This window comes from Condylura cristata, unplaced genomic scaffold (assembly GCF_000260355.1).
Source record: "Condylura cristata isolate star-nosed mole 26May11 unplaced genomic scaffold, ConCri1.0 scaffold00011, whole genome shotgun sequence".
Lineage (NCBI taxonomy): Eukaryota > Metazoa > Chordata > Mammalia > Eulipotyphla > Talpidae > Condylura > Condylura cristata.
The window spans coordinates 17,628,172-17,641,623 of record NW_004567112.1 but is presented as its reverse complement, the minus strand read 5'-3'; the positions used below and the strand labels follow the sequence as shown (position 1 = coordinate 17,641,623).

The following is a 13,452-nucleotide window of genomic DNA, read 5'->3' as shown; positions in this document are numbered from 1 at the left end:
GGCACTGCTCATCCATCCTTTTTCCTGGGCCAGATACCTAGAAGTCATCTTTGACACATCCTTTGACATCACCCATGACATATCCAATCAATCACCAAGTCCTGCATCTTCTGTGTCCTCAGCCTCTCTGGAATTTATCTACTTCTTTCTGTGCTTACCACCCTTCTCATCAAACCTCCATCTCCTCTCTCAGAAAGATTTCAGCAGCTACCTCAGGCAGAGGCTGGGAAAAGTGGCTTTCAAAATACAAGTCTGACCATGTTGCAGAGGTCAGTAGTTTTTCAGTAGTTTCTTACAGCCCTTGGGATAAAGCTCAAATTCCTTAACTTGGCCAATAAACTGAAGTGAAAGCAAAAATGTCATGGAGCTGGTAAGGTGCATGCAGGCACTGACCTCACTTAGCAAGCAGGTTAGCTGTTCACCCGGCCAGTGTGTGCTGCTGGAGAGCGTGCCTGCAGAGACTCATGCTCTTGTTCACCGCAGTCTGGTCCAGCATTGCTCCTCCCCAAAAGTCACACTGGTCTTGCTTGGGATTGATGTAATACCACAATTTTGGTTACCTTTGCTTGGAGTTTGCTCTGAAAGGGACTGACTACTCATTGACCTTTGACAGTGGGAAATCTGTTGGGGGAATCTAATCTGGATCATAATCCACAGTTAACAATGACTTTTACTTAGGCACACACACACACACACACACACACACAATGGCTCAGATGGGCTCAGCAATCTTTCAGAAGTACCCTTTTATGAAGATGAGGGAAGGGAATGAAAGTCTTTATTTAGTTCTAGCTTAAACAACGTCTTTCCTGCCAACTGAAATGTCGACTATATTTCCCACCTCCCTGGACCTCTGGACGGTAGAATTAAGCCTGTTATGTATTCAAATAGTTGATATATATATATATTTTAAAAGATTTACTTATTTATGCATACAGAACAGGGATACAGGCCAGAGGTGCAGGGGTGGTGAGAGGCTTCACTAGAGGCAGAGTGGGGAGCAGAACAGGCAGGTCTTCGAAGTATATTGCTGAGGGGAGCAGCGGGCAGGTCAGGAGAGGTCTGCCGTGCCATGTTGTCACCTCCAGGGCAGGCGGGGATTGAACTCATGCTGAAGTGTGGCTTTAGCTTCTTAGTGCTGTGCTTTAACCCACTGCCCCACCAGGGAGGGCCCAGTTAAAATATTTTTTTATAACATTTTATTTTTACATCATTTTGTACATTTTTTTTCCATCTCAATTGTAATCCCTGCTGGTTTCCCATCACCAAGTCACCCGTGTGCCATCACCATAATCCCGTGAGTTGATAGATTATAATCCCTGTTTCCAGTCAACCTTGAGTTTTGATTGCCTGTCCCTGGAAAACAGAGGATTTGGGTAAGGAGGATGAGCCAAGGGGAGGAGGAACAGTAATTCTAGAGTTTAAAAGGCAAGTTGGGCATGGCAGGGACTCTGGATAGCCAGAGGTCAACAAGAGGTCACTGGGATCTAGATTCTAAGGAAGTCTCTCAAATCTGGCTGAAGATTAGATTACCTGGGAACTTTTAAAAATTTACACTGATAAAGAAATCAGAATTCCTGGAAGGTGGAGCTTGGGCATCAATATTTTTGATAAAACTCCTCAAATGACTTATGTGCAATCAGGGTTGAGAAAGCCACTGTGCATAGGAGAGGGGAATAACAGGATGAGAAAAAAAGTGCAGGTATGTGTGGACTACTTCTGGCTCTAACCTGCTCTGTTGCAAGTACACACTATAGGGTGAGTTAGATCGAGTGGTATGCCTTCAGAAGGGTAAACTCTAAAGAAGGCAAATGTATAGATTTGTTAAAGAAAAAAGGTGTAGAAAATTAAGTAGTAGTAATGTTACAGGGCAGGGAGAGAGGGGCATCACCAAACTCCCAAACCTGCCTGCTCTAAATGCTTCTGCCATTTGCCACATCAAGACAAGACGTGAACTTTAATGGAAAGGAACTTTAATACAGTGACTATACAACAAAGAAGGCAAAGGATATAATTTCCAAATCAAACACTTGAAGTTACCCATTCCCTCGTGGACAAAAGTCCACCCAAAAGGGATTGGCCTAAAGCAAGGCCTGAAAGCCCACCACAGCCTAAAGCACCTTCTGGCTGGGACCCATAGGAAGGATCAGAAATGGCCAGACAAGATTGGGAGGAAAAGAGCACAATCAAAATCAATATAAACACTGCCATAGTCACCTCCCCACAGGTCTCCACCCACATCTTTTTCAACCAGTCCAGGGCCAAGAAACAAGCATGGTTTCTTCATCACATGATTGCTGCTCCATGTGGCTTCCTCAGGTCTCCTGGCTCTCCATCCTGCTTCCTTCCTCCTCAGATTCCTTCTCTTCTCTGCTTTTCTCTCCGCAGCTCCACCCTCCTTCTGGGTGGGGCAGGGAACCTGGAACTTCCCCTTTCCCTAGGGACCACCCTGTTATAATAATACTGTGTGTGGTGGAGTAGGGTGGTAGAAGTGTAGACTAGTCATCTTACTGTCTCTGCTGTCCTGCTCTTTGACACAGCATAGCAGATGTGCTGATCGGAAGAGGAAGGACTGATTGGAAAGGAGGGGCATATTAAAATAAAGTGGGAAATAGGGTCAGAGAGATAGGATTGGATAAGATTATGAAAATCTTGAAGTCAATCGAAGGAAAAATGATTGGCAGGTGTTCTGTCCCCACTCTGGAGGTGACCCAAAAAAATCTCTAAGAGATTAAAGAAAAGGTGGGTAGAGAGAGTCAAGTCAGAGAATTAGTTTGATGGAGGTAAACTAAGAAAAATGCTTAAGTCTGAAACTAGGAAGAGACATTTTGATAGGTTACTGACTGAAAGAGTACATTAATAGACAAGGATGAATGAAAGAGTATTCTGAGGCCAGGATGTTAAGGGAAGAAATTAAGTCCAGTTGTAACTTATTTTTTATGCTGGAAATTCAGTTTTCCAGCAAAGTGGAGCTTCAAAGGTTTTAATGATTCAGTGTTTTTGAGTAATTGCCATAAACATGCTCAAGGGGCACTGATTTTTAGAGTTGGCAGAAATCTTTGTTTTTCAGATGACAAAAGAAAGGACCAGCGAGGTTTAGTCAAACAAGTGAAATTCTTTTGCCAAAGAAAAAAAGGAGAGAACTAGACCTTTTAACTTCTAGTAGTGGGCTTTCCTAGATGATGTAGGATATGAGGGGTTTAAAAACCAAGGCAATTCATCTCAGAGTGCTGGATCATGAACTGTCCATTTTCAAGAAAAAGGCTTTACTCTTTTTGTACCCAGCCCCTGCCAGCACAGTTTCAATTCATATGCAATGATGTATTCGTTAGCACAAAGAGCTAATAAAGTGATAAATGTCATCATCGCCACCATCATCTTTGCCATTATTATCATTGTCCCACCATTGGTCCTTTTTCAGAGTAGGCACTCAGCAATATTCCTCCCTTGGTTATCCTGCCTTTGGCTATGTTCCTGTATGTTTGTGGAACATGGTACCTATAATTGAAGAAAGAACTCCATGTGTGGTCTGAGGGCTTCAAAACAGTGTAAACTCATAAGCCTCTCCTCCCCAGGCACTACTCTTTATGTTGATTAGAACTCCTTTAGTTTTTTGGACAACTTTGCTACATTACTTTGCGTTATACATTGATTTTAAGTGTTCTCTATTTTATACTCATGTAGAACTCTTTTATTAAATGCGAGAGTAAAACTTTTTAAAGATTTATTTTATTTATTGCATACAAAGACTAGGATACAGGCCAGAGGTGTGGGAAGTTAGAAAATTCACAAGAGAAAGAGTGGGGAGCAGAACAGATACATCTTCTGAGATACACTGTTAAGGGGAGCAGCAGGTGAGACAGGAGAGGTCTGCTGTGCCATATGGGTCACCTCTCTGCCCGGGAATTGAACTCATGCCACAGTTACTGGGGACAGATTGATAGTACTGTGACTTTAACCCCTGTGCCACCAGGGAGGCCCCCTAAACCCTTTTAATAATTGAAAGTTATGTATTAGGTATTGTGCTGAGTTCTGTGGACATAGGGATAACTAGGAAGAGTATCAAAAACTAGAAATGTTAAGTGCCCTAAGACTAAGTTTAATCATGTTCCCCATTTCTTGAGTTATATGCTTACACTGTATAGTTTACAGTGGAAAATTTTCTGATAAGTGAAAAAGCATTTCCCTAAATCACTTGTTTTATCACATAATATGTTTTCCATAAGTCTGCCATTTGTAGCTGAAACCTAGTGCTTTTTTCCTACCTAGGGTAGAACCAATTCCAAAATAAATTAGTTTCTTCCAAGGTCAAATTATATATTTACAGGTTTTGTTGGATGGACCTCCATTATGTACCAACCCTGAAGGACTTTTGTATTAGCAGTGGCAGACCATATACATTGTGAGCACAAAAATACCAGAGAATTTCCTGAGCCATGTTCTGTCCAGCCCTGACTTGCTTGGGAAGTGGAATGGGAATGAGAATGGGAATATGGATGATAACCTAGGAGGATCTTGAAATCTGCATTGGTTAGGTGTCCATATACCCAGCACCTCTGCATCAAAATCCGTCTGCAGACGCCCGATGGATGAAATTTCGGGATGGCCACTGCTCTAAAACCACAGTTAGGCCCTAGGACGAGTGAGTCCAATCCGTTTTTTTCAGTATTTGGGTTACAAGGTGAGGCACTGATCGCCATCTTGATGTCAAATGCCAGGCAAGCCGCCACAGGCGTCGCTCCGTAACCACGGAGACACCTGTGCCCCTCCCGTTTTTCATCTGTAGTAGCTGCAAACTACGATTCCCATGAGCCGATTTTCTCTACTTGACCGCAACTTGTGTGGATTTGGCTTCTCAGCAGCAGAGACGCTGCCGCAGTGAACTGCGGGAGTTGCGGTTCGTGGGATGGGCTCACGTTTGGCTGCGGAAAGCTCCAGAACTACAAATCCCGTGAGCCAGCGAGTTTACGCATGCGCACAAAACCACTGGGCCTCTCAGGCCACCCTCCGCCCCTAACCCCCCGCCGGGTCTTGAGAGGTAAGAGAGGGCGGGGGGGGGGCGGGAAGGAAGAGGAGGCGGGATCCGGGAGCTGCGTCGGCTGCGGCCTGGTACCTAGGGGGCGGCCCCGGCGGAGTGCAGAACCAGCGGCCCCCGGCGATTATGGACCCGGCTGAAGCGGTGCTGCAAGAAAAAGCGCTCAAGTTTATGGTGAGGAGAAGGTGCAGGCTGGGGAGCAGTGGAGGCTGTGGCGCTGGCGGCCTCTTAGGCTCGGGCCTGGGTCGCTTCCCCGCCGGAGGAGGGGGCAGCGGGACCCTGGGATGACCCAGCGGCGGGGGAAGCTGAAGGGACGGGACCAGAGCTCCTGGAAGACGAGAGTGGGTGCGGAGAGGACCCGGGGTGGGGGGCCGCAGTTCCGCCATCTTGTGGATGAGAGGCCGAGTGACAGCGGGGGCTTTTCGGGGAGGGGGCTCTGGGCGGCGCGCGGGCCCTAGGGGGGAGGAAGAGTGGGGACAGTTACTAAAGAGCGGTGGAAGCCCGGAGGAGAGACGCCGTGGGGCGGCTGGCAGATCTTTCCCGGCGTCTGGGTTACGGGTAAGGCCCAGGATAGTAGGTGCAATCAGGAGTGGGGAAGGGGAGCGTGGAATTGTGCGGGGGTTGGAGGGAAAGGTATTGGGAGTAGCCGGGGCAATGGGCTGGGCGGATGTAAATGGATCTAGAGGTGGAGGGGAGAAAAGCAGCGCTCATTAAGACTTGTAGTTTGGAGCTGGGAGCTGGGAGAGATAGCCATTGCCTTCAGGGTACAATATCTGACCAAACTAATGTTGACAAACTCTGGAAGAGGAAGAGGCCTTACTTGAATAGATAGGACAGAGATGGGGACCAAGAGCTGTGGTGACAGTGCGCTAGAATTATAAATGTCAGAGAAAGACATATGCTTGAAAGGAGAGGCTGCTTATTTTAACTATGTGTTGATAGAGGCCAAAATTAATATCTACCTAGTAGGGTAGAACAAAACAGTGCTAAGTGTAGCAAAATGCATTGATAAACTGTGGGAGCCAGGTGCTGTATCACTTTCTGGGAAAGGAAAAGCAATGGCGATTAACCTCTCAAGATCCACAAGAAGTGATTAAGTGGAGAAATTCAGGAGATAAATGCGGGATGTCAGGTCATTTAGCAGTTTTAGGTTTAAATACAGTGTGAACTTGGATTGGGTTTTGTGGGTGTGTTTAAATCCTTTAGAGCATAGTTCTTTAATTTTGTATCATGCTTTTCTTTTGCAATGCTTTTATTTGGGAAATCTTTATAGTCCAATATGTAATGCTTTTAATCTGATAGGTGTAAAAACCAGACATTGTAAAGAATGATGGTGTGCCCAGATATCTTTCTTAACAGGTGGCTGGGGGCACATTGATAATATTTGCAGTCAAGTCTTATTTTTTCAGTAGACATTGTAAGCTGCCACTCCAAATCTTATTTCTCTGTTAAGATAGTTATTTTGTGTTTTGGCCTGAAATACCAGAGCAAATCTAAATATAAACATGGACAGAGGCCTAGTTGAATTTAGTTTTTAAACCGCTCCATTTATAACAATACTTTTTCAGATATTGTTAGAATTTACTAGAACTTTACTTTGTACATTTTTGGGTATTTTGTATCACTGCTTTCAAAAACACTTAAGTTTGAGTGTATTTTTTTTTTTTTTAGCAAAATTCCATTAGCTCTGAGGAAGTTTATTGAATTTCTGCTGGTGTTGAAATTCTAGAATAGTAAGAGGAGGCTTTAAATTTTCTTTTCACTTTAGAGAAAAAAACTATATCTACAGTCAGTTTTTAGATTTAAGTCAGAAAAGTAGCAGCATTTAAAAAAAAATTTTCCTCCTTAGAAGTTAACTCAGTCATAATCTTGACACTTAACATCAGATTTATGGAATAATGTGATTTACAGATCATAAAGAGACATTATGAGATAATCTTTACTCCCTATTAGACCTCAGCCTAGAAACATTCCCAGTTACTATCTCTGCTTTGTGTTTCTATAATGGTGAACCTAGTGACAGCCATGTAGTAGTTTGAATCAGTTTCCACAGGATAGAGACAGTTGTTCCCCTTAATTTCAGTTATTATCAAATATTTTCAACCCCTCCTACTGTTGTGGCATCTGTTTGAGAAAAGGCCAAATGGAAGATGGTCACCAAGATGACACTTTAATAACTGAAGCAGAATGGAGAGTTCAAGATTTGGTACTCTTTTTCAGCTCAGTAACAGTCTTACTATGAATCTGAGTAAGTCACAACTTGCCTTTTGTCCTATTTATGCTGCCTATCTACTCAGTCAGCTTTTACATAGGAAGACATTTTATTTGTGTTTGCACTAATTAGTACACAGTACTCATGCAAGGTCTATCTTTTTGAACAAATTGATGTCTTATAGTATTTGGCTTTGTTTTTCCTTACCCTTTCCTTCATTTATGAATTGTAAATCAGTTTTTGTGTGGATGCCCTGATTTCCATAGTTAAAGAAAATTTGTTTAAAATACCAATGTGAAATGGGTATATTTCATGAATTTTGCTCATTACCTCATTAATGTAGTGCTTCGATTAGGAGTTTTACAATAAAAGTAAGAACTACTTATTCAGAGTTGAGCATAATTTACACATGTGAAAAATAGCCCAAGCAGAAAAAATGTTTAACTTTTAGAAACAGATGATACTAAAGGAGTAGTTGCATTAAATAACATACCTTCTGATATCTCTTATGCAACTTAAGCAAGTCCTCAGGGGCCTTTCTTAATACTTTCTCAACAAAATTATAATTTAGAAGCAATAAATGGGAACTGGAAGAGGACCTGAGAAGAGAAATGAAAAGGATTGTAGGAATGTAGGCACATTTTACAAAAATACATTTGTATCTGTTTTACAAATGCACACACACATATAAATATGTGTATAAGATCACTAAGATGATCACAAGACAAGTTGAGTGCTGAAGTTAATTTTTAAAAAAATGGATAAAATGTTCCCAGAATCTTAGAACTAGGAGACATTTGAAATTTGGATGAAATAATAATTTTAGGGCATATAGTTTATTTATAGAGTTGCTAAGTCACATAGTATAAAAGGTAACTTTCTATGAACCATTCCCAGGGCTTTCTCTTTCACTTGGTATAGGATGGGGTACCAGCATGACTGCAGTGTTCAAAATGACCATACTCCTGTGATTGAATCACTGGCTGAAAGTGAAGCTATTGCTAACAACCTTCAGACCTCCTTTTTTCACATGAGCCTTTGCGTTTCATTAAAGGATAGTTATAACAAAGAACATTCTAGGCCATAGTAAATGTAAGTCAGTCAGTTTTTTAAGTATAGGTTTATAAGTCTGAGACTGTCACTGGTAGTCAGGCAGTCTGAGAGAGGGAATAATCTTTATAGACTAGACTCACATGCATAAAGAATGGGAAGTTGCTGGGGGCCAGCCCTTTTGAGATCTATTACCATAAATGCTATTCTAATTGGTTATTCAGGTTAAAAATACAAATGAAATCAACCAAATTTATGGGTAATAACATTAAGAATGTTTGGGGGTCTCTCTCTCTCTTTGAGGTTAACTTTTTTTTTTTTTTTTAAGATTTATTTATTTGTGCATACAGAACTGGGGTACAGGCCAGAAGCTTAGGGGCGGTGAGAGGCTTCACCAGAGACAGAGTGGGGAGCAGAACAGGCAGATTGACGAAGTACACTGCTGAGGGGAGCAGCGGGTGGGTCAGGAGAGGTCTGCCACACCATGTGGTCACCTCTGGGGCAGGCGGGAATCGAACTCATGAGGAAGCGGCTTTCGATTCTCAGTGCTGTGCTTTAACCCGCTGCGCCACCAGGGAGGGCCTGAGGTTAACTTTTTATGGAACTCGCATGATCTCCTGAATGACTTGCCTTATTAATATCTGTAGAGATAATACCGGGTGAATTAATATGATTCAATGACTTTTCATATTTGCCTGAGAAACATATGTCTAAAAGCAAGCTTTTGCATTTGAAAGTAAATACTGAAATTTTTCACTGTAATAAGATTTCCTTTAAATTGGTAAGATTAATTACAAATTGGCTGAGTGAATATTTCAGACTGTTTTTAGTTTAAGTTGTTAGTTTCTGTGGCTCCTTTACCTGTTCCCAGTTGAAATTAGCCTTCGCTTTCTTGTCTGGATACACTTACATAGGAAATGGGATATGAAATTATAAAATTACTGATGTCTTTTTGCTAATTTTTTGATTCATGTTTATCATAGATACACACAATAATCGGCAACAAAACTACTAAATTTAAAGTAAAATTGCTAGAAAAAAATTTTTTTGATTGCCAGAAAATTTTTATTGCTAAGTTAGAGAATGAATTTCTAAAAGAGAATATTATAAAGCTTTTCCCCCCTTATCAAAGGGGATCTTGATTACAAATGGATAAAATTGTTTTATGATAAGTGTCAATACAACTATTAAAGAAGTAGGATGAAGAAAGAAAAGAAACTTTGTGACAAAATATTTTAAAATCCCATCTACTCTATTTTAATACTGCACAAATGCTTTCTACATGTGAATAATAATAACTCATTGAGGATGAAATAGAAAATATTTGCCAAAGTTTTAACAACTTGGTCAATTAAAAAGACACTTGGCCACTTCTTAATAAATCATCATCCTAATTATTATTGGAGAAAGTGGGAAATCTCTATGGAAAAGATCTATCAGATCTTACAGTTTCAGCTAGTGTTCCACAAGATTTACCTTGTACTTGGGGAAACTCTGGATAATTCCCTTTAGTCTTCCAAAGCCCAATTGAAACAGAGCTAGGGCATTTCATAGCAGATTTTGTGATAACAGTGGAATAGATAACTGAGAATAATGTTGAACCAAAAATATTAATTGTCCTCTGTGGCACTACAATTCTAGTTTGTGAATTGCCTTCATAGGCAGCAGGATGGGAGATGGGGAACAAGGCAGTAAAAGCTATAGAACAAGGAGAGAGAATTACTGCCTGGTTAAGATGAGCCTGTTACGTTGGAATTTGCTTCTGAGGTTTGCTCCTTCATGAGATGTGGCTTTCCCTATAGCTGTCCTTCTCTTCCTATTCCAGGCTTGTAACCTGACAAGAGTGTATCAGTAACAGGATTAATACAGTAGAAAGTGGGAGAGTTGTGTTGTTTTTCTTTAAAAACATAGTCAGCCATGAACAGTAAACAATATCATATATTCCACTTATCTAGTGTTCATTCTGGGCTGTTTTAAGTGTACTATTCTAAGTTTGCCCTCCCAGTAATCCTTTAAGATAGATTCAGCGTTACTATCAACCTCTGTTTTTTAGAAGAGGAAATGGATTCCGGAAGGGTTTATGTAGCTTGCAAGAAGACACTTTGTTAGCAAGGTGACTGTTAGCAAACCTAAGCTTTATGATTCAAGCTCCTCATTTACACTGTTTCTGTCCTTGAAGAGCAAGGAAACAATGAAATATCTCTTTGCTAGTCAGATGGTAGTTGGAGTGGAAGGATTATAGTCCAGATTTACTGATCATTTGAATTGCAGAGGATATGAAGACTACAGTTGTCCCAGTATCATTTTATGTAACATATGTTGCTGTGTAATAATCAGAGACTGTCATGGCATATAATGATAGTTTTATGAATATGTGGATTTTCTGGATATTGGGTGATATTGACTGGGCTAAGTTGGGTGACTCTTCACTTGGCTGCTCACTCAGGACTTTTCCACATTGTCTGGGACATAGACTAAAGAAAATAACTTCTTATGCAAAGTCCTTATAGCTAGAGTGACAGCCTAAGAGAACAAGCGTAACTGTTCAGGTATTTTTCGGTTGTTTTGGTTACATCATACTTTATACTCCATTAACTAAAGCAAGTCACATTGTTAAGTCCAAAGTCAAGGGGCAGGAAAGTATATACTCTGCCCATAGAAGGAGTAGGGAGGAAGTAACTTCCATAATAACCTACTGCAGTAATAATCATCTGAAATAATCTCATACACTTGATTTATAGAAGAATGATAAAATACTGTGTCAACCATTATGCTTTCTGTTGTTAGTATCCTTATTAGCACTTTCTTATCTTGATTACTGAATAATACCTGTTAGTTGGATATACTCCCAAAATCCAGTTTAATTTAGCAGATATCTTTGCATCATGCTGTGTGGGGGAAAAAGGGCTATAAAAATAATTAGAATCTACTTTAATCCGCAGTGATGCCCTGAAAAATTTATCCATATGGCAATACTACTCTATCCTTGGGAGGGATAAGATGTATTCTAGTGGCATTTGTAGCAGTTTCAGTCAAGATCAGTCAAGATTAGATTTATTCATTCCTCCATCTATACTTAAAAGTGGGAAGATATAGGGCCTCCCTGGTGGTGCAAGGAGTTAAAGTGCAGCACTATGAAGCAATCTGCAGCAACTGCAGCACCGAGTTCAATCCCTGGCCAGGGAGGTGACCCACATGGCACAGCAGAACTCTCTGGTCTTAACAGCTGCTCCCCTCAGCAGTGTGTTTCCAGCAATTTGCCTGTTCTGCTCCCCACTCTTGTCTCTGGTGAATCTTCCCACCCCCTGCACCTCTGGCCTGTTTATATGCATAAATAAAGAAATCTTAAAAAAAAAAAAAGTGTGAAGCTATGGTGCTGATATTTTCAGGTGTTTGTGAAATTTACAGACTTTCCTGAAAGGTCCTGGAGGTAGCATCCAAGAATTGTAGCATGTGGATAATGATTTTTTGCAGCACAGGTACATACATTCTTGTACTCAGTAATTGGCACACTAAATTATTAGTGTGGTTTTACTTGTGAATTGTTAAATGGATAATATTTCAAAGTAGTTAGTGGCATCTGAAAATGTACTAGTAAATACATAAAAATGCATTACTTGGGTATGAATATGTATTTATTACTACTAGAACCCCACATGAAGACCTGTACTTGACCATGGATTATAGCAAAGCAGGTGTTCTAATCAGTGGGACAAACAGTGATGGCTTGAACAAGTATCTCACTGTTAGCTCATTTTCGTCACTGGAAAGTGGGCTATTGAAGTTAAAAGAAGTCTTTTTTCCCCTCCCTCAGTTAACTTTAAAAAATTTAACTTAATACAATTTAAATTCATTCATAATTTATATCATAAAACTACTATGTGTAAAAGAGAAAAAGACTACTATACATATTTTAGATTTTCATTGGAAACTTAGGACTGTGTCCTTCCTAAATTGTGCATGGCATGCAATGTGATCTGATAAAAATATCATTATAAATTGAATCAAACTTGTGGGTTGGAGGGAATGAAGATACAGAGTTAATAAAACTCTAGAATAACTGTCACATACTCTTAGTCTTTGACTTTCATGGTTTGAAGATAATGGACTGTTATCTTGTAGCATTGTTCAATTTTTGTTATTTTTTATTAAAGTTACTACATAGGTTTATAATATATAGGTTTCAGGAGTAGAGCCTTATAAATCAACATCTATATATACTACATTTGCCACCAGAATTATAGTTTCTATCTTTCACCATATAGTTGACCACTTTTACCCACTTTTCCCAATCCTCCTACCCTTTCCCTTCTGGAAACCACTTTTATGTTCTTACAGTCTAAAAGTTTGGTTTTGTTTTGGTTTTTATGCATCTGTTTCTTTCTTTCTTTTTTTTTTTATCTCTTTCAATTTGGGTTTATCTGATGCTATTTACTTATTATTAGATTCAAGTTATATGTTTCTGGCAGAAATAACCTAGAAGTGATGTTATGTTTTATTTATTGCCTCCTCTCTCTCCGGGTGAAACATTTTTATTTGCTTTATAACCTTGTTTACTTGACTAAAATGGCATCTACCGTTCTCTTATCGTGTTTTGACAACATGTTTATCCCAGTGTCCAGACAGTGTATCTTAACAGGGAGATAGGGGGGAAATATGGTAGCCACAACCTGAGAAAAAGATAAAGCCTTATGGGGAACATAACAGAAGAAGCAGCTCTGTTAACTGGACCCAGGAGTAAAGGCAGGTGGTAATGATTTTGTAACAACATGGGTAGAACTGAAGTGGGAGGAGGTATGGAGGTATGGTAAGTGAAATAATTCAGAAGGATATTGCATGCTTTAGTTATTGATGTCTTTTTTTTTATCTTACTGGCATCACACACAAAGATGTGTTCATCCAAAGATCAGAAGAATGTTTATAAAAAAGGTATGCCTTAAATTTAACATTCTCTGGCTTTTTGTGATTTTTTTTTTAAAGATTTATTTATTTGTGCATACAGAACTGGGGTACAGGCCAGAGGCTCATGGGCAGCGAGAGGCTTCACCAGAGACAGAGTCGGGAGCAGAACAGGCAGATCGATGAAGGGGAGCAGCAGGCGGGTCAGGAGAGGTCTGCCATGCCATGTGGTCACCTCCCGGGCAGGTGGGAATCG

General features: G+C 40.4%; 1 protein-coding gene across 5 annotated transcripts in view; it reads left to right on the top strand.

Moving 5' to 3' along the window:
• Nucleotides 1–5,006: 5,006 nt before the first annotated feature.
• Nucleotides 5,007–13,452, top strand: part of BTRC (beta-transducin repeat containing E3 ubiquitin protein ligase) — a 156,062-nt gene continuing 147,616 nt past the window's right edge. For 3 of the 5 annotated variants that reach the window (XM_012723720.1, XM_012723719.1, XM_004680519.2), the window contains exon 1: nt 5,068–5,209. In XM_012723720.1, coding sequence (XP_012579174.1) covers nt 5,162–5,209 — 48 coding nt within the window. In that variant the 5' untranslated portion in view covers nt 5,068–5,161. The other 2 variants (XM_012723718.1, XM_004680520.2) reach the window with 2 other exon arrangements.